The 23393-nt window shown below is 47.9% G+C and overlaps 7 protein-coding genes across 7 annotated transcripts; 3 read left to right on the top strand and 4 right to left on the bottom strand.

Moving 5' to 3' along the window:
- Nucleotides 1-1043: 1043 nt before the first annotated feature.
- On the bottom strand, nt 1044-3786 carry MCYG_00323 (DIL and Ankyrin domain-containing protein; the record flags this gene model as incomplete). Its single annotated transcript, XM_002850173.1, has 4 exons — nt 1044-2534; nt 2572-3009; nt 3089-3537; nt 3591-3786. 4 exons carry the CDS (start codon nt 3784-3786, stop codon nt 1044-1046), a joined length of 2574 nt encoding a protein of 857 aa, XP_002850219.1.
- A 1097-nt stretch (nt 3787-4883) lies between these two features.
- On the bottom strand, nt 4884-9566 carry MCYG_00322 (low temperature essential 1; the record flags this gene model as incomplete). The annotated part of the gene is made up of 3 exons (XM_002850172.1): nt 4884-5134; nt 5219-9306; nt 9364-9566. The coding sequence occupies 3 exons, from the start codon at nt 9564-9566 to the stop codon at nt 4884-4886; spliced, it is 4542 nt and encodes a 1513-aa protein (XP_002850218.1).
- A 1321-nt stretch (nt 9567-10887) lies between these two features.
- MCYG_00321 (argininosuccinate synthetase) lies at nt 10888-12831 on the top strand (the record flags this gene model as incomplete). Its single annotated transcript, XM_002850171.1, has 9 exons — nt 10888-11137; nt 11207-11235; nt 11378-11448; nt 11525-11540; nt 11602-11644; nt 11716-11858; nt 11927-12159; nt 12340-12350; nt 12375-12831. 9 exons carry the CDS (start codon nt 10898-10900, stop codon nt 12825-12827), a joined length of 1239 nt encoding a protein of 412 aa, XP_002850217.1.
- A 662-nt stretch (nt 12832-13493) lies between these two features.
- MCYG_00320 (spindle assembly checkpoint component MAD1) lies at nt 13494-15768 on the top strand (the record flags this gene model as incomplete). Its single annotated transcript, XM_002850170.1, has 2 exons — nt 13494-13620; nt 13697-15768. The coding sequence occupies 2 exons, from the start codon at nt 13494-13496 to the stop codon at nt 15766-15768; spliced, it is 2199 nt and encodes a 732-aa protein (XP_002850216.1).
- A 307-nt stretch (nt 15769-16075) lies between these two features.
- MCYG_00319 (acetylornithine deacetylase or succinyl-diaminopimelate desuccinylase) lies at nt 16076-17344 on the bottom strand (the record flags this gene model as incomplete). Its single annotated transcript, XM_002850169.1, has 1 exon — nt 16076-17344. One exon carries the CDS (start codon nt 17342-17344, stop codon nt 16076-16078), a length of 1269 nt encoding a protein of 422 aa, XP_002850215.1.
- A 560-nt stretch (nt 17345-17904) lies between these two features.
- MCYG_00318 (fes/CIP4 homology domain-containing protein) lies at nt 17905-21076 on the bottom strand (the record flags this gene model as incomplete). Its single annotated transcript, XM_002850168.1, has 7 exons — nt 17905-17914; nt 17996-19215; nt 19278-19383; nt 19447-19888; nt 19956-20644; nt 20707-20792; nt 21041-21076. 7 exons carry the CDS (start codon nt 21074-21076, stop codon nt 17905-17907), a joined length of 2589 nt encoding a protein of 862 aa, XP_002850214.1.
- Nucleotides 21077-21632: 556 nt separating this feature from the next.
- MCYG_00317 (cell division protein kinase 3) lies at nt 21633-23176 on the top strand (the record flags this gene model as incomplete). Its single annotated transcript, XM_002850167.1, has 5 exons — nt 21633-21667; nt 21763-21868; nt 21944-22771; nt 22906-23061; nt 23150-23176. The coding sequence occupies 5 exons, from the start codon at nt 21633-21635 to the stop codon at nt 23174-23176; spliced, it is 1152 nt and encodes a 383-aa protein (XP_002850213.1).
- Between the last annotated feature and the right edge of the window lie 217 nt (nt 23177-23393).

Below are 23393 nucleotides of genomic sequence, written 5' to 3'. Positions count from 1 at the left end.
GGCATGATGAAACAATCACTACCTTAATTACCACTACGAACTACGAAGTAACGATATTCCCTAGTCCACGTTTAGGACTTGATGTAAATATGGGGTGACGATACTACGGTGTCTGGATGGCAATGGATGGAATATGGGTCTTTTGGGTCTTTAGAACTGATCTTATGTTTTAAACCTTTGTAAAATAGGAATACTTAATTCATCACTAATTCAACCAATCGATTCACAATATCTACATGTACAGATTTATAGTAGAAACATTAGTATATACTGGATGTTTAATCAGAATGCATCCCAAATTGGAGTGTTGTAGATGAAGTTTCGGATATATCATTATGTGAACCGAGATACATGTTATCTACACAGTCTGTTCGAGATATCTTCTGCGGAGGCCGGTAACTTCCTACAGTATATAGCCGTAAAGTCATACAAAGATATGCAAATGATCTTACAAAGAGTCGAGCTATTAATAGCGTACTACTTCGGTCTTAAGCCAAGCTGTATTTCTCAAGTTGCACATTATTGATATTTGGCTTGCAAGAACCCCTGTATAGAATAAAGCCTGTGTAAAGACGGATTTGGGGTGGGGGCGCTTTAATGCATGACGATTGTAGTCGGAACTAGTGCTTGTAATCGGGGCCAGGTTTGAATCGCTGATTAGGCTGGAGAAAGTTATACAGAGTAACTACATACATAGTATGTAAGAAGATAAACGATTTCAACGTTGTTCCCGGAAGAGTCGGGCAACACGGGAACTGAAAATCCACCGATTCCATGCATATGCTTCGAAAACTCTCAGCAGAGCCTCCATCAGCCTACAGATCTAAAAATAGAAGCAATGCAACACCTCAGCCCTGGATTTATCTTTAGCAAGGAATATTCTTGAAGGAACTATGCAGACGCCTTGGACGCCCACGGCAGATGATAGAAAATTGTAGGCTATGAGTAACAAGGAGGGGCAAAAATGATGATGACAGTCTGTCGTCTTATTTGAGAAATACATTTGTTTCACTACAGGCTATGTACGGTATCCCAAGAGTTTACTACTCGCGATCAAATTTGACGAGAAACTCCGTCGGTACAGTAGGTATATATTTTCGTGCACGCTCGCGGTTAACCCCTCCAAACCCGGCCCCGTAACTAACCAGCATATCGGTACTGGTCGGTAGTTGGAAGGGTAATGTGAGTGAAGGGTCGAGAAGGAGCGGGGCATTCTTGGGGATTGTTATTTGTGGCGATGGGGGTGGCGCGGGGGAAGTCGAACCAGCCGGGGATGATAGAGGGTTTAATACTCGTGGTGTCCGGGGGGTTTGTGGTTCTTCAACTAGCTTTGTTTCATCTTTTCCTTGGTTAGAAATGGGGCTACTAACGGGCTTGGAGTGCTGTCGATGCTGGTCGAGAATCTGCTGTAATTGAGATGGATCCTTTTGTAGGGAGATAAGGAGTTTCATTGCACTTTTAGAAAGTCCCTTCTCTCCCACCTCGGAGCGATAGAGCTTTACTGCATGGAGAAGCTGGTTTGGCGTAAGGCGCTGAAGTTGCTCTAGTGTCTCTATCAACGAATCCATGTCTTCACCAAGTGATGAGAAGCATTGAAGCCACTGTAGTAGTTCGATGAGCGGTTGAAGATGTCTACGAGCGGCTTCAACTGTATTTTCGCCGGTACATGTTGCAGAGCCGTTTTCATAATGCTCAGGCTGGCGGTTGTTTGTGCGTGCCCAATCCTCTAGGGCAGATACATTCATTCGAATCTGCATCGCTTTGGTGCGGGCAAGGTAGAGCTTGGTAGTCATTATCCGGTTGAAAAGTTCAGATCCGAGCCAATAAAACAGTTGTGCTATGATTTGGGTGGTAATGATTGAGTGGACATCGTATAGATCCAGCACAAAGAGAGTCGATGATAGTAAAGATGTCACATTACGGGGTGCAATTTCAGCCCGTCGCTTGGGAGATGGTGGCCGGTATCGTTTCTCCATTGGTTCCGGCTTCACTTTTGATTTAGTTCTGAATAGTTTCCATTCGTTTTGAAATTGAACATCTTCAAAGCCGGGGATCGTCTCGTGGTCAAGCATTGCTGTGTCCAAAATTTTATCTATGCGGCGCTCAGCGTCGCGAATGATAAGAATAAATATCTCGTTAATCAGCTCTGCAAGATGAAGCTGGAACTCCACCGTAGCTTCGACTAGCCCAGCATCTTTCTTCAGGTAATGTAATAATAAAGTGGCGTTTGATATCCAAAATGCCAGGATAGTCATGTCCCACTGATGCTTTTCTACCACACGATTAATCCGATCTGTGGCGGAGTGGAGGAGCGTCTGTAGGAGGTCAGGGCTGGCATGATAATGTGCGTATCGTGCGCAAAGAAAAAGTAAATTTGCTGGGACAGGTTTTTGGGATGGAGAACGCTGAGGTGTCATGTTTGTTATAACAATATCCAATATTCGTTCCAACTCATTTTCCTGAAACACAAACATTTGATCATTGAGGCAGCGATCCCAGACAAACTCTGGCTGCTCCTCAAACTCATCAAGGGACTATATTAAGCGGAGGGTTAGATTCATATTTCCATACTGATCCAGAGAGTGTCGAAGGAAACCATACATCGTCGTGCTTCTCATCAAGTCCCAGGCTTGATAAGTCGACTTCCAAGTTGATGGCACTCTCCTCCATCATCATCCTTCGCTTCATCTCGTTTTCAGCCATTTCCTCCTCAAATCGACTGTGAGAGAAGCCTGAATCATAAAAGTCTTCTCCACCAACAGTAGATCCGACATTATAGCCATTTTCATGGAGATATTTCGAAATATCTGTCCCGGGCTGTACAAAATCAAAAGCTGTCCCGCCGGAAGACGATCGAATATCGGGTGATGCACCGTGATCTAGTAGATTTTTTGCAATGGTCTTGTGCCGGTTCGTCATAGCCCACATTAAAGCACTCCATTGGTTGCGGTCTTGCTGGTCAACAAATGCGCCTGCATCAAGCAGCGCAGATACAACCTCATGGTGACCCTACGCCAATTTAATATATTAGCTAGCAGACTCACAGCACTAGAACTCACCTCCGGTAAGAGAAAGATATCCCACTTACAAAACAGCTAGCATATATCAACGGTGCAGTCCCTTCCTCATCCGGTGCATTAACGTCCACGTACTTTAGTGCCTTGCCAGTGACCAGCTTTCTAACCCGGCCAACGTCCCCATTACTTGAAGCCATATTTAGCGTCCGTTGTAGTATCTCCTTCTTTTCCTGATCAGACAATTTTTCATCAGACGCAATAGCATCCTCATCAGCTTCGACAATCTCTCCATCCCGATGTGCCGCCTGTGCAGCTAACATTTCCATTAACCGGGCATCATTTGACTCGGCTCCATCTCCCAGTCGAGAGCCACCCGTCAGGCTCTGAGACTGGAAACGAGGGCTGTAGAATTCTTCTTCGGAGTTATGATCGTCGAGACCTAGACTAAAGGAGAGCGGTTTTGTTGGCATCGGAGTGGTGAGAAATTGCGATTGGCCTAGTTGGGAATGTACAACCGTATCTGTTAGCCATATACCGGTATTCAAGATAAGAGAAATACCAGGGAAAACTCACCCTGCCATCCATCGTATATCTCCGTCTCCGAGTTATAGCTCGGAAACGAGCGCCGGTCGTCTAGTGAGGTGGGCAAGTCGGGTGGTAACGTTCTCGACTTCTCGACGCCTTCATCACCACTGCTCTCGTGCTCGGCAGTGGTGATACTGACAGAAGGGCCCCGAGCGTGGCCCTGGTTATGGCCATCAGGGTCCATCGCATTTAGATGGTCTGTATTCTCTGGTCCGGCCTGGTCCTGTCGGGTTTTTCTGTAGTGAGGGGAGTTTCAAGTTATGAAGCAAAAAAGTCACGTAAAGCTATCCTAAACTGCGGGGGAAACTAGCATCTGGGTCCATTAGGGCGAGTGAGCACGCGAACAGAAGCCGTAAGGGGCAGCGAAGATGGCGAGGCTGGAGTTATCGGATTCTGGCTTATGGTTGATGGTGAATTGCTTAGTCGGTTTGTTAACGTGTAGTTGTAGGTTTCTGCTTGTGTGGGTGGATAATGACTTTTTTTCCGGTGGAGTTGGAAGGACGTTGTTCTATAGCCAAGATGAACTTTTTAAAGTCGGCTCAGTTGCTAAGCTGTAATTCCAGCTACACGCTCTTTGATGGTGTATGTTGTGGAAAGAAATAGTTGTAGATATGTTTGACGAAATGTGCATGGCTTTGGAAAGTGTACATCCAAGATATAGAATAGATAGTATTATGCAGTACCTGACTTCTATCTCAGAGGCGTTGAGTATATGTAGAGCTTGTTGTATGTAGAGGGGGATATTAAAGCCATCAACTTGGAGTCCTGTCTCTGAACATATGTCTAGATGTTAGGACCGTACTCCATCTGGGCCGAAGATAAAGTCCTAAACGCCAACACAGTACAATATACTGTCAAAATCATTATCTCCTGTAGCTATCAAAAGGTATCCTGCTGTTAGGACTAAAAAAAAAAAGAAAAAGAAAAGAAAACAACAAAGAAAGGTCCATGTTTAACGTTAAACACGCTCAAGGTCGCTGCCGCGCTGTGCCAGCCCCAGATAAACCAAAAAAAAAAAAGACCAAACAAAAACCCACTCCAATGCTCCAAAGTTAAGATGTTTACCAAGTCCAGGCCCCAGAATGCGTACATGGGATGATAATTCCAAGGAAATATTAGAGTAATTAGATGGAGCCAAAATGCAAGACGAAAAGATAAATTAGAAATAAAATGGTAACGATGGGAGATTGGCGTTAATTAAAGATGTGAAACGATCCAGTTTCATGTATGCCGATTGTTTGCTTGTCGCTCGCTGGAAGAATAAATAGACGGTTTATTGATTTATTCAATCGCTTTGCTGAACGCTTTGATATCGTCGTCCGCTAAAGCAGCAATCCAAAGGCAACGCTCTAATACTCCGGGGACGGGCTCGAAGGTATATTTTGTGCTTGCATCAATAAGACGAAGAAGGCTTTTCACAATGGCTGCAGCAGTATGATAACGTTCAAAGTTGACCAGTGGTTCGCCGTCGCGGGTGCTTGCGATCTGCGCAGGCTTTTGAGCATTGTATGTAAGATCTTGAACATAGAGGCCTGATGTGATGTTAGCATGGCTAGTCAAAGTCGAAAAATATATGATAGGCCTGAGATATGACCAGGTCGCACAAAGGCACTCACCAACAAATGGAATGCAGCCGTCTTGAACGGAAGATTCCATTTCAGACCTAAGCTTGTGGAAGTTGCGAGTTGGTTGGATCAACGATTCCATTTCGGCCAGGATGCCCTTTTCAGTCTCGGGGACACGCTCCCACGTTTTCGCTAGTCGTGTACAGTCAACGGATGATAAAGCAATGACAATCTGCAGCATGGTGGCATAGTTGCGCAATTTTCTAGCGTTAACAGATATATGGATCAGTTTCGTGATCACAAGAGCACGCTCCGAGATATTCTTGGTTAGCACGATTTCTGATACCGCCCATTTGACCATTAGGTTGAACCGTGCGATAACCATGTCTATGCCCTTGCGGTCGAGACCAGCAGAGAGATAATCAACCCAGTTAAGCGGGGAAGGGCAGGAATGCGCCCAGCGCATATCAACGAGGTCCTTCCAGTCAACCTCACCGAGAGCTGCTTGTTCGACAATGGTGAATTGTTTGGCAAGTGTCTGCGAGTCATGAGCTAGAACAAATGCAATGTGGCCGGAGCTAGGGAAGGTGCTGCCTGAGTGAGTTGGAGTAGTGGGTGTTAGAGAGGGTTGAGAGTTATTTCGAGGACGAGAGAAGTTTGGGTGGGTATCATGGTGTTGATTGGCATATGGAGGACAGCCATAATGATTGTATGGTGGTAAAGAGGCTGGTGGAAGGAAGGATATAGGTACAGATGGCGCAGCGAGGGGATGAGTAGGATGTGATGCCCCCCTACTAGATTCTTCATCTATTGAGAGTTCAGATGAAAGCTCTGAGATGTTGTCATCAGCATTCTCATGTACGGGTTCTGCTGCCGTTGCGCCCTGCGCAATCCTATTCATGCTATCCGTCTTCTCTATGACTTCAATTGATGGATGAGATAGAGCACCTTGACCTAAGGGCGAAGGGTTCTCGGATTTAGGAAGTTGGGGTGTCTTCATCGATTCGTCTCCCAATCCTCGTTCCAGAAGCGGAATGGAGGAGTATGAATAATCCGATCCAAGGTAAGACTCCGTACCAGTGGGAATAGCCGCATCCGAAGATCCAGGGTAGGCCGTAGTATCATTACGAACATTTAAGTATTGCCCGTGTGTCAGTCCATCATGCCGAGCGTGACGAGACCTCCGTCTACCTGTATTAGAGAAGGCTGCTTTCTGAGGACTATCATTTACTCCGGAACCCATACCCTCTCCCCATCTTCCCTCAAGCTTAAGAAGAGCAGACTCAATACCCCCATCTGCTTGGTCAGGTATCTTCCGAAAACCAGCAACTGCATCTTCGAAGATATGCCTGCCCCGAGGCTGTGGAGAGGAGTAAGAGCGTGTATCGCTGCGGCTAAGTGAATCCAGTGCGCTGGAAGAAGTTGAAAAGTCAATTTCATCGTCATCATCATAATTGTCGTCCTCGCTATGGGAGCCGGAGCCCATATTTACTGATGCAGGGGGTATATACAATGCGGAGGACGTAGAGTTCGTTGCGGTTGTACCAGAAGCAAACTTTAATGTCGTCAGACCACGGTCATGGTTGATATTTGGCCTTTGTTCCACAGAGTCTACGGTGTTTTGCATCTTGCGTAGATCGCCACCTGGCCGTCTGCGAAGGCGTTTCTCTGGTAGCTGCAAGGGCCTAGCCGCAGGCATATGTACAGGTAAGAATGAATCTCTACTAGCTGCCATATCTACGTGTGCGGTAACCTTGGGCATATCGGAGACGGGCCGTTGGGCGCCGTGGCCACCTAACACGCTTTGGTAGGATGCATACTTGCGCAACCTCGAGCCTGGCTTGTTGATAGTGACATTTTCATGTGTTGAGATTGGGGTAACTTCTAGTTTATCTTTCTGGGGTATTTGCATGGGTATCGGTGTCAATGGATCAATTTCTGGCTCGGGTTCAGATTGACCAGAGCCTGGATAGTACATCTGGAATTCCTCAGGAAGCAGAGAAAGGCCTCCACCTGTGCCTACCCTAGCTCCAGTATCGTCAACGATAACTATGGACTGGCTGCCTGCTGTGATTTGGCTAGATACCCCGCGTGAATAGTTGGGAATGGGGAGCGAGGCGGGCATTTCTGCTCGCGGTTGCGATTTGGGGCTCGGACTACGAGCGACAACAGTAGGGGTAGCTACAGGTGTTTGTATTGCTAGAGCCCTATAGGACTGGTAAGCCCTGTCGCATAAGACGTCGATCCGGGAGGCGCTCTTGATGCCCGGTCTCTTTTCGCGATACTTGTCAGATCCGAAGACAACATTAGGTGGGAGGAGAGACGTTTTGCCATACGCTGATACGATAGGGCGGGGTTCTGGTTTATTAGATATACCGCTTGCGGAGGAGGCACTAGCAATAGAGCTGCTACCGTGTAGGACACGACGGAGAGAGCTGATGAATGTTTTCACTGCTGGTGCGGGAGATTTAGGCGGTGAGTCTGTCCGCGCGAAGGAAGCGGCTGCCGAGGTTGATGAAGAGAATGAAGGCGAACTCGGGGGTCGTAAACGAGGCATGGAAGGGTCTGGCGGTGGTGATGGCGGACGTGTCGTTGGCACATCTGGCTCCAAAGGCGCGAGCATACTGCCCCGAATAATACTAAAGTTCACGCCGGGCGAATTGGTAGTTTCGACGGTTAATTGACTCAAGGAAGTCAGTCCTCCGCCACTGCTGTCAATATTAAGATTTGACTGGGAGTGTGGCAGAGGAGCCCGGTCATCTCGAAACGAGTCGGAGAAGCTTCCACTGCGTTTATGGGAGTGCGAAGATTGAGAATGAGAGTGGAGTGGCCATCGCCATGTGGGGGAGCGCAGGCTAGGGGAAGCAGGGGAGCGAGAGGGGTCGTTTAGTTCTGGGATGGGATCTGGCGGATGGTGCGCAGTTCGGCCTTGGTTAGACAAGCTGTTATTACGCATTGAAAGGCGGGAGGAAGGCATATTGACGCTTGGTGGGCTGAAAGCAGACGATGCAGGCGGTGGACTTTTGGGGAAGTCGTTCACTGAAGCAGCTGAACCCTTGCGATTGTAGCTTGCAGGTGCATCCTGGGCGACAAGTTCGGAATAGGAAAAACACAGTCCATCACCGTTAGGCCGAGAGTCTGGCTTATTTGCACCAGGGACAATGGGATCATCTGGTCGTGCATCGTTAACAAACTCAGGATCATCCCAGTACTGCGCACATCTCCCGTTCCAGCACCGTTTCAGGTCCAAAATGATCTTAGTGTCGCTGACATCACGGGAGGAGCGGCATTTAAGATCTTCATATAGAGAATTTATACGAGAACAAAACTGTGCACGCAGGCCGTCGTTTGCAACAAAGTCGTCAACGAAGTAGTTTAGGATCCAGTGTCGCAGAGCTGCAAAGACGCGGATACGAATAATGCGCCCGTCATCCTCACGACGATTGATGGCCCACTGGAGACGAGCCAAGAGGAGGGATAGCAAGTTACCCGGAGAGAGGTAGGAGCGGAAGGTAAGGAAAAAATCCGAGACGAGTTCGTAGTCCATAAATGATTCGGATGATATCTGGGCAACAATGCGTGCTGGGGTAGCAGCAGAAAGCTGTTTAGTTTGTTTTGCATACCGGACAACGGAGGCGTCGTGCATGATGGGTATAAGGTCATCAAAGATGGAGGGTTCGATTGGCTCCATGAGCTTGTAAAAGACGGACTGGCCAATTGCCTTGTCGACAGACTTATTGTCCATCTTTGCCATCGATATTGGCGAGGACAACCTCGGAGTCCTGGGTGCTGGTCGATAGGCAGAAGCATGTCTATCAGGGAACCTGAAGTCGTCTAGCTTACGTGCCGGGCCTGGTAACTTGGGCGGTGTTTTGTCGACGGGCTCTGACCCCTCGATGACCACCTTCAATGCTCCGCGGGTGGGACTTGGCGGAACATCGTCTATGGTAGGCAATGATTTCCATCGACGGAGGTGATGGTAGGCTAGTGCAGGTCCACGCGAGGTTGTATCTGGCTGATCAACGAGGTAGGAGAACTGTGAGTTAGACCAGGCACTGGCCCGGTGGTCTGTTGTTGTTTCCGCTATGTTCGGGCTCGGTTGCAGGGTTTGCAATGCGTAGGGCCGGTTGGCGATTGGCCTGTTCATGGTGATTGTTAGGAAAAGTAGGCAGTTTGACCGGAGACAGCCAACCTACCGTAGATATAGCCGTCCATTGTTACCAACATTCGCGACTGTGAACTGGCGTCCATGAGAGGCACCTCTGCGACGGTGGGCGAGCACCTCATCACTGCTTTTCACCTCCCGCAGGCTGGGGCCCTGGCTATGGATGTTCTGGCTCTTCGCGACGGAGTGTCTTCGCGGACCAAAAGCAGAGTAGCTAGAGCTATTGGTGTTCATTATTGTAGCACTCCGTGATGAGCCCCAGGTGATTGTGGCTGCATGTTCGGCCGGAGCTGTCAGAGAGAGAGCGGATTCATTGCTGGGAGGGGGAAAGAAAGCAATCTAAATATCGTGGTCGTTGCAAGAAGGAATGCCGATCTACGCCTCCGGCAGGTGGATGTCGCGTGTTGCCCTCCCAAAAAGACAGATATACAGAGCGAGATTTTCGACGCTGGATCGAACGACGGAGGAGGAGGGCCGCGTAGAAGTAACACTCCGTCGAAGTAGATGTTATAAAGTAGCAGGCAAGCAGAGTTTCCTAGCGTTGGAGGGCGGTCAAGCTGGCAAGACAACAGGCAGCCAGCCTAGATATACCGATCAGCAAAACAGCACCAGAGATGAGACGAGAACCAGACAAGGCGAGATGGCTTGGGGAGACATGAAAAAGCAAAAGACTTGAGAGGAAGCCAAAAAAAAAAAAAGAAAGCTCTGAAGTGAAGAGAGAAAAAGCGAAGAGAAGAAGAAACGAGAGAAGAAGCAAAAGCATGATGCTTACGTAACTCCGAAAGCAAGGAAAAAAAGGCCACGCTTAGATAAGCAAGACGCTAGTGGAGCCGCTCGGACCAATAGTGGGGAAAGTACCCGCTTAAGTAATCAGTATAGCTTATAAAGACGACGAAGAAACGACTGAAAAAGGAGGGGAAGGAAGAAGAAGAGGGCGAAGAGACAGGCGAGATGAAGTAGTCCTCAAGGTAGAGACGGTCAGGCGGGCAGTCCAGGATATGTGCACTCACCATAAAACCTGTAGCCAGCGGTCCGCCGCCTACTTTTCCATCCTCTCTGTGTCGCCATAACCTGGCATCGCGCTGGATTTTGGTTTCTTGATAGTTGTTGTTTGTTGAAGGTTAACAAAAAAGCAAAGAGAAAAAAAATAGAAAAAAGCAAAAAAATAGAAAAAAACAAACGCCAAGGCCACGATGAGTAAGCAGCACCGGCGTCTGCTAGTCTAAAACCGGCAAGGGTTAACCTTAACTAAGCCCTAACCTTAAGCCATGTGATATCACGTGCTGTGGGGTTCCCCGTGACTTGACTTACGCAGGGCGTTTCCGAAAAGGGAAAAGAAAGCAAAAAAAAGTTGTTGAGCTTGTCCAAATAAGGGCGTGAAACTCCCAGAGGTCGAACAGACGAAAGAGACGACAAAAGATATATAAGCCTGCTCTCCTCTCCGATCCTTTTTCCCTCTTTTTCTATTAGTCGAACTTCATCGTCGTCAAACATCTCTCCCCTCTACTCAATCGACATTTTTGCCTACTTCTTCTTCTTACCCTTTGCCCCTCCTTACAGCTACAATGGCCCCGCAAGAGAAAGTCCTCCTCGCCTACTCGGGTGGCCTCGACACCAGCTGTATCCTCGCTTGGTTGCTCGAGCAGGGCCATGAGGTCGTCTGCTTCCTCGCCGACGTCGGCCAGGCAGAGGATTTCAAGGAGGCTGAGCGCAAGGCCCTCGCCGTCGGTGCGAAGAAGCTGGTCGTCGAGGACCTGAAGAAGGAATTTGTTGAGGATCTCTGCTTCAAGGCCATCCAGTGCAACGTCCGTTTACCAAGACGAAGAAACCCCTTCAATTGACTGGCTGGATTGACTAATGGGAACTCCATGTAGGCTATCTGGGAAGATAGATACCTCCTCGGGTAGGTTTCGTCGCCCCTTCCATAAAATATCAATAACTGGGATTGCGAAGCTAACTGTTGGAATAGAACTAGCCTGTAGGTCGCCTGGGAATGCCCTTCCACTCCTTCATGGGAGATGATGGTATACTAACCCTTCTCCCAGTGCCCGTCCAGTCATCGCCAGAGCTATGATGCGCGTTGCCCAACAAGAAGGATGCACAGCCGTCAGCCATGGTATGCGTTCCCACCGCTTCTTTAATCATATTTGCTTTTGATCTCTCGGACTAATGGAATTTCTTTTTTCGACTAGGATGCACTGGCAAAGGGTACCTCTCCCCTGTCTAATCCCTGTAACCCCATCGTGGCCCATGCTTACCGGCTCTGCAGAAACGACCAAGTCCGCTTCGAACTCGCCTTCTACGCCATCCAGGTAATTAACTACACAAACAAGCCTCCCACCGTTAGATTCGTTTCAATTGCTAATAAAACAACATTATACAGCCAAGCATCAACGTCATTGCCCCATGGAGGATGCCCGAATTCTACAACCGTTTCGCTGGCCGCAACGATCTCATTGAATACGCCCAGAAGTTCAACATCCCCGTCACTTCCACCAAGGCTAAGCCATGGTCCATGGATGAGAAGTAAATATCCCCAGTCTTGACCTCATTATTGGTATCAAAAAAAAAAATCAATTAACATTGGTTTATAGTCTTGCTCACTGCTCCTACGAAGCTGGTATCCTCGAGGATGCTGACCACACTCCACCAGATGACATGTGGAAGCTGACCAACGATCCTCGAACTGCCCCCGATACACCAGCTGACCTCAACATTATCTTCGAGAAAGGTCTCCCAGTTGCCCTCATTGACCCCAAGAGCGGTAACAAAACTACTGGCTCTCTCGCCATCTTCTCTGCTCTTAACGAAATTGGACGTATCCATGGTAAGTCCTTTCCCTGTTGGTATTATTCAACCCTTTTTTGCACCCAAATAACACTTAATCAAGGAATCGGTCGTATTGATATCGTCGAGAACCGCTACATCGGCCTCAAGTCTGTAAGTTTTATTTTCCCCCCGACCAAACTACCCTTGGCGTATGCATGCTGACACCTTCCCTGCACAGCGCGGTTGCTAGTAAGTTTCTTCTTCCGGCTGCAGGTCCCCTACTACCCCTGTACCGACACTAATATAACCTCCAGTGACTCACCCGCTATGACTATCCTCCGCCTCGCCCATCTTGACCTTGAGGGCCTTGTCCTTGACCGTGAAGTTCGCCTCCTCCGTGACCAATTTGTCACCATCACCTGGTCCCGCATCCTCTACAATGGTCTCTACTTCTCCCCAGAGCGCAAGTTCATCGAACAATCCATCACCGCCAGTCAAGACGACGTCAACGGTCAGGTCCGTATCCGATGCTTCAAGGGCACCGTCTCCGTTCTCGGCCGTAGCTCCGAGACCAGCAAGCTGTACGACCCTGAGCTGAGCAGCATGGACTCCATCGACGACTTCGCTCCCACCGACACCACCGGTTTCATCGCTACCCAAGCCATTAGACTCAAGGCCTACGGTAAGGCCGAGAAGGCCGCTGGTGTCGACCTTACCAAGGCGTAGATTTAGTACGAAGCTAAAGAAGACAGCGTACATATTCGGGGGTTTTATCTGTCGGAGTTTGCAACGAGACAAACATTGCTTTACTCCACCGCATCCACGCAGCAACTCACATCACCACCATGCTACATCTCACTACGTCTAGCTACCCACGTAGCTAACGTACTCTCTTTTTCTTTTTTGGGCCGGTAGAAAAAAGCGCGGAGGAAGAAAAGGAAACCACATGTGTTGGAGTTTTAGGCCAGCCCATGGGAGATACTTAACTTTTAATTAACGATAAAATGCAATGAAATAATGAGCCCGTGTGAATTTCTAAGCCGAGGCAAATATCCCACTTTATCAGTAGGTGGATGGTCAAAGCCCCACACAGCGGACAAGGCATGATCATATGATCAAACCTTAATTGATATTATATAATAAATTCGTAATCACTGCTTAGATAATCTTACGGATCATATGACTTGGCGGCTGCGCGCGTGTAATTTCAACTCAAAGTAAATACTGACTTCACGCTTATTCTTCAGTAATAATATATGATCAAAACATCTGGCAATTCACTCCGCCAGTGCATTAACTATACCGCAATTTAGCATTACAGATTTTAGGTGAGCATATTCGGGCTATTTAATTCATTATCATATCATCACTTACACATTAGACAGTTCCAGGATGAACAGGGGCCGGCTCTCTCATACGCAACCAACATACGATTTTCTTGCCGGAAACTCACCATCCCGGATGCCTAGAAGCCCATTACGACGAAGCACTCTGGCCAGCGATTCAGGTGTGAAGCCAGGTCGGTTACTCTGCTCACATAACGTCAATTTGTGCTTTGTTTCCTTACTAACAAGTTTCTACGGTATGGTCAAAAGATGTCGGAAACGAAGAGCTACGCGTACAAATAAGTACCCTGAAATACGACCTTGAGAACATAAAGCAAGAAAAAGACCTTACTGCGCTTCAACATGAGAAAGAGTTAAGGGAGCTACAAGCCAGAGCCGATGCGGACTTCCGCAGAGCGCAGGCGGCAGAAAGTAGTAATAATAAAACTCAGCATAAGATTGAATCCCTTACCGAAGAACTGAAAAATACACAGGAGGCTGCGATTAGCGAAAAGTCGTCGTGGGAAAGGAGATTGAGGACATTACAGGATGAAAATGAAACTCTACGTGAGGAATCAGACGATTATCAGTCGCAGCTTGCGGACCAGCAGCGCCAATTCAAGCATCGGATCGATGAATTGGAAGCTATCAGGTCCGCCCTGCAAAAGACTTTGGATGAACTACGGAGTGATCTCCAGGAGGTAACGAGCAACCTACAAACGGCGCAGGGCAGACTCGAAGAACGGGAATCCGAGGTAGAAGCTTTAGAAACGGAGAATATTCGTTTGAAGGCGGAAGGAACAGATCCCGAGGCGCTGTCTGTGTTGAAACGAGAATTATCCGAACAACTGGCACAAGTTAAGCGCCTCGAGAATGAACTGCGGCCGCTCCAAAAGTCGCAGAAGAGAGTGGAGGTTGTGGAGGAACAAAAGATGGCCCTTGAGAGCCAGCTTCAGATGATGAAGCGTGTTGAGGCGGAATTGCATAATGTGCAAATACGGAATCAAGTGCTGGAAGATGAGAAACGTTCTTGGGATAATTTGCTACAAGGGACGGACCAGGAGGCAGAATTTGAGACTCCTGAAGCTATTGTTAGAGCGCTTGTGCAGACTAGGATTGAGAATACTTCTCTAGTAGAGAGAATAGGTCACATTCAGTCTGAGGCAACGGAGAAGTCTGAACTAGCTGTGAGATTGGAAAGTGAAAAACTTTCCCTTCAAAAGGACCTTGAAAAATTACGTTCAAATGGTGCGGCTAGTACAACTTCTTCGTCTTCATCAGGCTCCGAAAGCCGGGCTAGACTCCGACTGGAACGCCAACGAATGCTTGCGCTGAAAGAAGTGGAATATCTACGAGCACAGCTAAAGGCCTTCGACGACGAAGAAACGACTATGAATGTTGAGGAGAACCGTTTCGATTCTCAAAAGGCTGAGCATATCGCACACTTGGAAGAGCTTCTAAATCAACACCGCCAGGAACTTCATGAATTACATGAGCAGCTCTCGAAGAAAGAGGCAGAGGCAATCCCTGCTACCGATTCACAGACAACCACGTCGCGGGGAACTAAACGGCCGCTTTCACCCGCTGATAGTGATGCGGAGAATGAACGAGTAGCAGTCCTAACTCGCAAGTACCGTTCCGCTCAAGAGTCCTTATCCAAATCAGAACAATCTGTCAAGCTACTTACACGAGAACTGGAAGCGACCAAATCCCACCTCTCTTCTCTCCAGGCTCAGTCCCGTACTCGAATCCTAGAGTTCCGCGACAACCCAACCGCGCAGGCTGAGAAGATTAAAATGAGTACGCTAAAAACGCTCAAGGCAGAAAACACTGACCTTCTTAATCAAATCCGCGGTGCTCGCGCAAATATCAAATCGGTCCCGGCCACGGTTCTTGAAAGTATGAAGTTAGAGCTCCAAGAAGCCGGTAAGGCAGTTGCCGAAAAGGATAAACGTATTCGACGGCTTAAGGAGATATGGACCGCTAAGTCTTCTGAGTTCCGGGAGGCCGTGGCCTCAATCCTTGGGTATAAACTTGACTTTATGCCTAATGGTCGTGTAAGAGTGACGTCCATGTTCCATCTCTCTCCAGCTTATAGACATGGTGATTCTGGTGGCTCTGCCGACGGGCCCGGAAGTATGGGAGATGGCGAAGAGAACTCAATCATCTTTGATGGTGAGAATGGGACCATGAAAATATCTGGCGGACCTAACAGTCTGTTTGCACTTGAAATTCGCGACCTCATTAAATTTTGGGTCGAAGAAAGGAAAGATATCCCTTGTTTCCTGGCGGCAATGACCCTGGAATTTTATGATAAAACGACAAGGGCTCTGCGTATGTAGGAAGTTGTCCGTCCAATATCTTTTATTCGTTCATGCTTGGAGATCTCTGAGCAGCAAAATTTTCTTTTCATATTGGTTATTTTTTATCCTTATCATTCAGGTGAATACTTGGTTGCAGAAATAGACTGGTCTTTACGAAGCCACTTTGATGTTTACTCTTACACCTAGAATATTTCAAAGTTAAGGCCAAAAGATCGACTATAGGGAATATTAGAATACCCTCAATTTGCTTCTACTTTGATTGAACCTTTTTGTCAATTGCATAACATAGAACTTCTCGGCGCCAGCATTCTGGCGTTATTGAGTTCTACTCCGCCTTATTCCTCAAAAACTCATAGGCAACTATAGTATGAATCTGCGAAATATTAACGAGTTCATCTATTTCAACATACTCGTCTGCTGCACCCATATTGTTCGGCGTGCATCCAACAACTACTGTCGGTACATTGGCAGCACGATACCAGCGCGAGTCTGATGCCCCAACACGCATATTGCAAACAGCCTGCTGGCCCAGAACTTCAGTCGAAACTGCTTCAGCCAACCTACATATTTCATGGTTTGGAGAGGTGTAGTTTGGCTCAGATTCCCGTAGGGTGCGCCAGGAGACTCCCTCCATCGGCGCAAGAATATCCTTCAATTTCTGTGATATCATGCCCGTTGATATACCTACCGGTATGCGGATATCACACTGGGCAACTGCAGAGCTTGGAATCAAATTTGGAGACACGCCGCCTTGAATCGTGCCCGTGTTGACAGTTATGCGCCGCAAGGTGTCCGATTCACCGGCTCCGGAGAGCTCTTCAGATATCACCTGCGCAGTATCAATGGCGTCACAGACCTCCTTTGGTGTAGGAACGGGGATCTTTTCAAGTTCATAAACTGCATCCAACGCCTTTCGGAGACGGTCAATAGCATTCAGACCTCTATGAACATGTGCTCCATGAGCAGGGACACCAACAGCTTCAATATCAACCCAGACAAACCCCTTCTCGCCAAAACGGACGACTCTCGGTGATCCAGCATCGCCGCATATCATAGCATCTCCTGTTGCCTTTTCAAGGTTATCTAAAAGCCACTTGGTGCCCTGTTTGCCCATTGACTCCTCATCTCCAGCCAGAGTAAACACGATCTCGCCAGACCATATATCACGGTTCTCCGATAAGATCGTCGCGGCGACTATGGACGCCGCAATACCGCCTTTCATATCAGAGACGCCTCGTCCATAGAGGCGGCCGTCTCTCACCACACCTCCTGCTGGAGGTACAGTCCAGTTCAGGTCGGTACCTAACGGGAAGGTATCAAGGTGTCCATTAAAAATGAGACGTTTGCCTGGGCGGCCGCTCGAGATACATGCAAGCACATTCACAATTCCCGGGCCCGGTTCGTGCCGGGATATTTGAATGTCTGGGATGGCTTCTGTGAGCAACTCTATGGCCGCTTCAGCTGCTAGTGTTGTGTCCCCTGGTGGGCATGGAGATAGAGCAGCTACTAGCTTCTGGGCTGCTTGCACAATCTCGTCTCTTCGTTTAGATACTTGAAGCTGTAGGCAAGCTCGTACTGTTTGTTGTTCTTCCATCTTTGCAAGGAAATAGCGTTGCAGGTGGCAGTTGAAACGGCTTCTCGGTAGTTATGTATATAAATGCTTCAGTATATTTAAAGTATAACTAGATATTTTCAGAAGTGTGTATCATTGGTAGGTGTTTGTCGTTTGCTGAGTTGCATCTTCATGGATATCCGAGTTAATGGTTTAGCCGGCATGACTTAAAACGGCCGAAACACTAGACTTTGCCGAAGCGCCGGCCGAGTTGATCAAGCACCGCAGTTACAGAATGCAATAACCAGTAAAACCCAGCGATACGAACATATATGAAGCACATCTAACACTATTAAAGGTTTACATACACTATTTATTGAATACATCTAGCTATAATCGTGGTTAATGGCCTGCCTATTAATATACTACTAATTGATTTACAAAAATGGGATACATATCAGAAAGAATACATGGTATATCAAGAAGGTAATACAAAAGAGCTCAAGCGAAGGATAGCTATCTACAACCGTACTATATTCAAGGGTATGTGTTAAGGGGAATGTGTTGGTATATAATATGCAAGCGGAGGGGAAGGGGGATAACTAGTTGGTGCTATGTATCTAAATTGTTGCTGATTAGGTACCGCTGGTTCTGACAGCCAGCCGTACACCAAGCTATCATGTCGAAACATACTTTGCAACAGTGAGCTTACGCTCAATTAAAGGCTCTGTCCAGGTTTCTGCGGAGGGGCTTTGTTCATTGGCAGTGTTGAGGTCATCGTCTGCGAACGGATCATCCACTTTGTCCTTGTTGCCCGCTTGTGCTGCAGTCAGCTGCGGAGTAGAAACGCTCACGCCGAGTCTCGAGGCATTGTCACTGCATGTCGCGTCAAATTTGGCTTCTACCTTGCCTCTCCTCGGCCAACTAGTTGACGTCGTAAACCTGGCGAGGAATTTCCCATCCTGGCCAGGTCCAACCTCTAGTTCGGGGATTTTCCATGTAACAGACGAGTTTTTGCGTCGGAAGACAGCACCAGTGCTTGGGTGCATGGCAGCACCTACAGCCCTAGCAGCTTCACGAGGGCGCATCGTGGTTTCGTCGATTTGAGATATATCCAAGTTTACTGATAGCAGTAGGTTGTGAAGGACAACCGATGCACCAGAGTCAGGAGATATGAATTGTGGGTTGAGCGAATATTGGACAATAACACTCGCTTGAAACTCCTCTTCATTCCAGACCGGGGTGAAGATAACAGGGCAGTAAGATGATAGATTCAATGGGTCAAGATGGACCTGGTATTTGAAGGCAACTGTCGGTGTGGGTCCTGCAATTGGTGCTAGACGCACTTGATATATGCCTTTCTGGGAATCATCACTCGCGGGTTCGTCTTCATTAGCTTGCACTGGTGCATTCTCTGTAACAAACTGTGGGTTTGCGGCAACTCGTTCCAAAACACCAAAGTTGTTTAGACGGATAAGCCCCGTATCCGGGGCCTCATTCCCTGATGAATTGTTATTGTATGCAAGAGCAAGCTCACCCACGACAAACGACCTGGTAACCACCCCATCCGCTACCATCGCGGTTAGCTTTTCCACTATAGAAACATTGAGACCAGGTTCCGGTAATTCAGGATGTGTGATAGGCCCTGAGAGACTGTGTAGGGTCTGTGACGAATGGATGGAGGTGTTATCTGGCACCGTATGGTCTTCGTGGACAGCCTTTTCAAGTGACACTGAGCTCCTTGGCATCTCAGGGGACGCTGTATTTGCAGGCGTAGCCAGATTGAAGGCAGGAACAGAGCTCTCGGTATTATGTCCAGCGCCTGAGGGAGGGGGTACAAAGATGGTATTCCTTACATCCCGGCGGCCTCGAACCGTCCCTGGACCACGGGCAACGCCCGACTGCTGTGCTTTCTACGACATGCGACGTTAATATCAGAATAGCAAATGAAAAAACGACAATGGCAGGCACATACAAGTCTTAGGGTGTTTGCTACTTGGTTCAATGCTTCTTTAGCCTCACTTTCATCCTCGGGGATAGGCTGGTCTCGGATGGTGAGGTTGATACCCGAATCGTCGGTGCTAAGGTAATGTCAGAACTGTCCCATATGTATATATATATAGTACAAAAGTACAGAAACTTACGCAGCAGCCTCCCGCTGGATTCGAGTAATTTCGTCTTCGGTATCGGGTCTCTGTGAATAGCCTTCTGCATCAACCTGCGGGGTTTGAGTGGGTGCACCAGTTGGCTCCCCATTCGTCACTGCAGGCTCTTTTGCTGCGGCCTCTTCAGGGATGCCGTTCGATGCCGTTGGAGGGGGCGATTCGACGATCGCTGAGTCATGTAAAGCAGACGAGGATGGTCGCTGAGACTCGCTCGAAGTAACCGTTTCTAAGCCATTAGGACCGTCCGATTCGTCCATTTGTTGAAAATTGCGGGATGGGTCGGCGCGACGGAATGGAGTAAAGGGGGATCGAAACTTCTTCTCAGACGGCCCAGGAGAAGGAACAATCATGCTCTTTCGTCTCCCCATAACAGTTCCAAGTCGTTTTAAGCCACCAAAGGCGGTATGGCGAGGTTCCGGCGCTAGAAGTAGCATTAGCTAGATGTCTAAAAAAGCGCATAATAGCAATAGATGATGGTCTGCACTTACCCTGTTGGAGGCTTGGGCGACGTTGAGCAGACATGCCAGAACGCTGGCTTGCACTGTCATCGTGAACCGGGGGAGGCGAGGGTAGCGGTTCTGCCATAGCGGGTGGAGTTGGTTTGGGGCTTGTCGGTGTCTCCTGTCGAGCAGACGGTGTAGCGGGAGTGGAGGGGGCAATTTCAGCTGGCAGTCTTCCTCCGCTCTTCTTGCTAACGTATGCGCGGATCTCCTCTCCGGCTTGTATGTTTAGAAGGGAATTGAGCGAGCTCTCTGCAGCCTGGCGGCTGCGCTCAACCTGGTCTGACTCGTGGGTCTGGTACTGGGTAAGGATATCTCGCAAGTGGTTCACACGGTGTTCGTCGATGGCCTGTAATTGCTCGAGAACAAAGGGTGCTCTGGACTGCCACTGTGTTTTGGCATCATCTACAGCAGACTGTGCACCAGGCACCTTCGAAGCATGCTTGGGTCCTTTATCTTTGATCTTATCGAGCTTCTTCTGCGCGGTTTCTAACGTCTTGACGAGAGATGAAAGATCGTTTTGGATTGATACCATTGACTTCATGTCGGCATTTTTGGTTTCATATTCCCTTAGGGGCTTTTCAGCATCTGTCTCGATTCCGGTTGCCAAGGCTTCATGCGATTGAGCCATGGACTCCGTAGCAGAAAGTATGCGCTGCCATGGTACTTCAAAGACTCTATCGCATGGAGTATTAGATAGTATCTCGGTATGTCAGGGTTATTGAGGGTAATAACTTACCCTAATGCCTGTCCTCCCTCTGGGTGTGGTCTCCGCGCAAGCTTCCGAAGCCCAACGTAGTATACTTCCTCCAGCCGGCGTCGTTCCTGTTCTTCACATTAGCGTCTCATCTTTCCATAGTAAAATATGTCTTTATAAAAGCAAGGCATACAGCAAGCCAATCCGCAACATCTGTGTTAAGTTTGTTGACCGTCCGCAATCGTTCAGTGACAACTGATATAGTTTGGCCGGGTTGTAAGATGCCCTATTCCGAACAATAACTTCGTTAGCATGTGAATTAGCAATAAGAAGATAAGCACATCAGCAGCGAATACTATGGGATAACCCAACTCACCGCCAGGGCAGGGTATTCTTGTCGCGACAGTTCCATCTCAAACTTGTTTCATAACCAGGCTTCAGATAAAGGAACTATCGCATAGTTTGTCGGCAACAACCAGGTAAAAAAAACCAACCGATAGAGGGGAGTATCCCGAGCTGAAATAGTAAGAGTGACTATTGAATGAATGACTGCTCTTCTCTGCTCTTTGCGACTGAGAAATATGGAGGGTCAGGAGAGCAAGAAAGATGAGACGGCCGTATTTCTTATGGAGAAGAACATGATTACAAAGACAGTCACGTGATATCATCTTGGGGTCCCGCTTGGGAAAAAAATAAAGAACGCCTGGGGAAGAAGAAAGACGGCAGAGAAAGGAGAGGATAATAGAGGAGAAGGTTAGGATCTATAAGTGAGATATGTTGCAATGAGATGCTAGGCCTTTGATGCTGTCATCTTGGACCAGATTTCAATACATGAAATCAGACAATCATTCCTTCTCTTGCTGATATCAGAACAGCACCGTTGGTTAGCGTGGGGGGCTATACCTGCACCGACATCCAACACAGTTGATAGGTAAACCAGGGGATAAATATCCATATCTTAACTGGTGATGGCTACAAGTGCGGCCTGGAGATCAGAGGTTGCGTTTTCTGATCGCCTGGCTAATGTCACAGCACTGCAAGTCACACAACATCCCTTATCCAATTGCATATATTAAGATGTCTAACCGGTCTATATAGGAGCGCAGCATACTGTCACATCCATCCAGACCCCGATAGCCTCTCCCAGGGGCGCGCTGAAGCGACCAAACTTGAAGCTGAGGCATTTAATAGTGCTTCCTCGAAGGTAAGGGGGAAAAGTCAACTATCTATACCAAGTGTTACAGCGGACCGCGACATATAACACTCTCAACCCACCTAGGCTGAGTACCAGGATACGTGCGTGAAATATTTAGATGATCTCAAGAGCCAGCAGGCGGAAGATGGAGATCCTAAAATATCTGAAGTAGGTCGAGATTATGATCTTGATCCTCGGCCCGGAAAGCAGATCGGGCCGTATAAGAAGGCACTGCTTGATAATGATGGGCTCTTTTCCACCATCTACAAGTCTAGAGATGCCGAAGGAACGCTCGTGGCTTTAAAGGTCACGGTTCCGCATATGATGAAGCCGCCGCACGATTCAGTGCGTGAAGCGAGAATAATACGTCGGAGTGAGAGCGTTAATGTCATTCCATTGTTGGATACTCTACATGAACCAGGCCAGCGGTTTGTCCTTGTATTTCCGTATCTGTGCTACCAATTGGACACATTGATGAGCCAGAATGTACTCTCATTACGCGAAATGCAGTCCATTCTACGCGATCTGTTTCGTGCATTGGACCACATACACTCACTAGGCATTATACATCGCGATGTTAAACCATCAAATATCTTACTTCGCTCCCCAACGGGGCCTGCGTATCTGTCCGACTTCGGCATTGCCTGGGACCCGGAAGACGCAGCATCTGAACTTGCTGATGAGAAAATTATTGACGTTGGGACAACTTGTTATCGACCACCAGAGATACTGTTTGGAGCAAAGGACTACGGCCCCAGCCTTGATCTGTGGGCCGCTGGATGTGTTGTTGCCGAAGCTATTAACCTACCTACTCACCAGGCCTTGTTCGACTCTGGTGATCTCGGCAGCGAACTGGCGTTAATACATTCCATTTTCACGACCTTGGGAACACCCAACCTTGACTCTTGGCCGGTATGTACGCAGAGTATAGAATTAGGTTCCAAGTTCACCCTAGAAAATTCCCCACCTGCTGCGGGTTTGCATGCTGCCCCCTCTCCCGCTGTATGCCGGAAATTGCCATGACGTCTAATTAACAATTCATGTAGTCTGCGAAAGGATTGCCTGATTGGGGCAAAATCGAATTTAAACAGTATCCAGCGAAGCCTTGGGAGGATATATTGAGCCAGGCACCGCCCACCGGCCGAGACTTAGTACGGCAGCTAGTACTTTACGAGAGCAAGGATCGAATTTCCCCCAGCGAGGTTCGTATTTCATACATAGTAAATACGCACATATTTGCATGGTACATAGGCTACAGTTTTGGGGAGTTACTAATGTCTTAAATATTAGGCATTGAAACACCCATTCTTGTGCTAGCCCTTTATATGGGTGCATACTTGATATATATCGGCACCGTTTGAGGGTTGTTTCACTCTTGATCTTCTATATAACAAACTCCTTTCATTTTTAACTCTTCTTAATCTAGAAATCCGTGACTTCATCATGTCGATGTTGATAATATCAATAATACTTTGTTTCCCCTTGAAGCTCCCGGGAGTATATCTGTTGCTGATATATATGCGTCCATAATAGC

This window comes from Microsporum canis, genomic scaffold (genome assembly GCF_000151145.1).
Source record: "Microsporum canis CBS 113480 supercont1.1 genomic scaffold, whole genome shotgun sequence".
NCBI lineage: Eukaryota > Fungi > Ascomycota > Eurotiomycetes > Onygenales > Arthrodermataceae > Microsporum > Microsporum canis.
The sequence above is the reverse complement of the archived record's forward strand: the minus strand, read 5'-3'. Positions and strand labels throughout refer to the sequence as shown.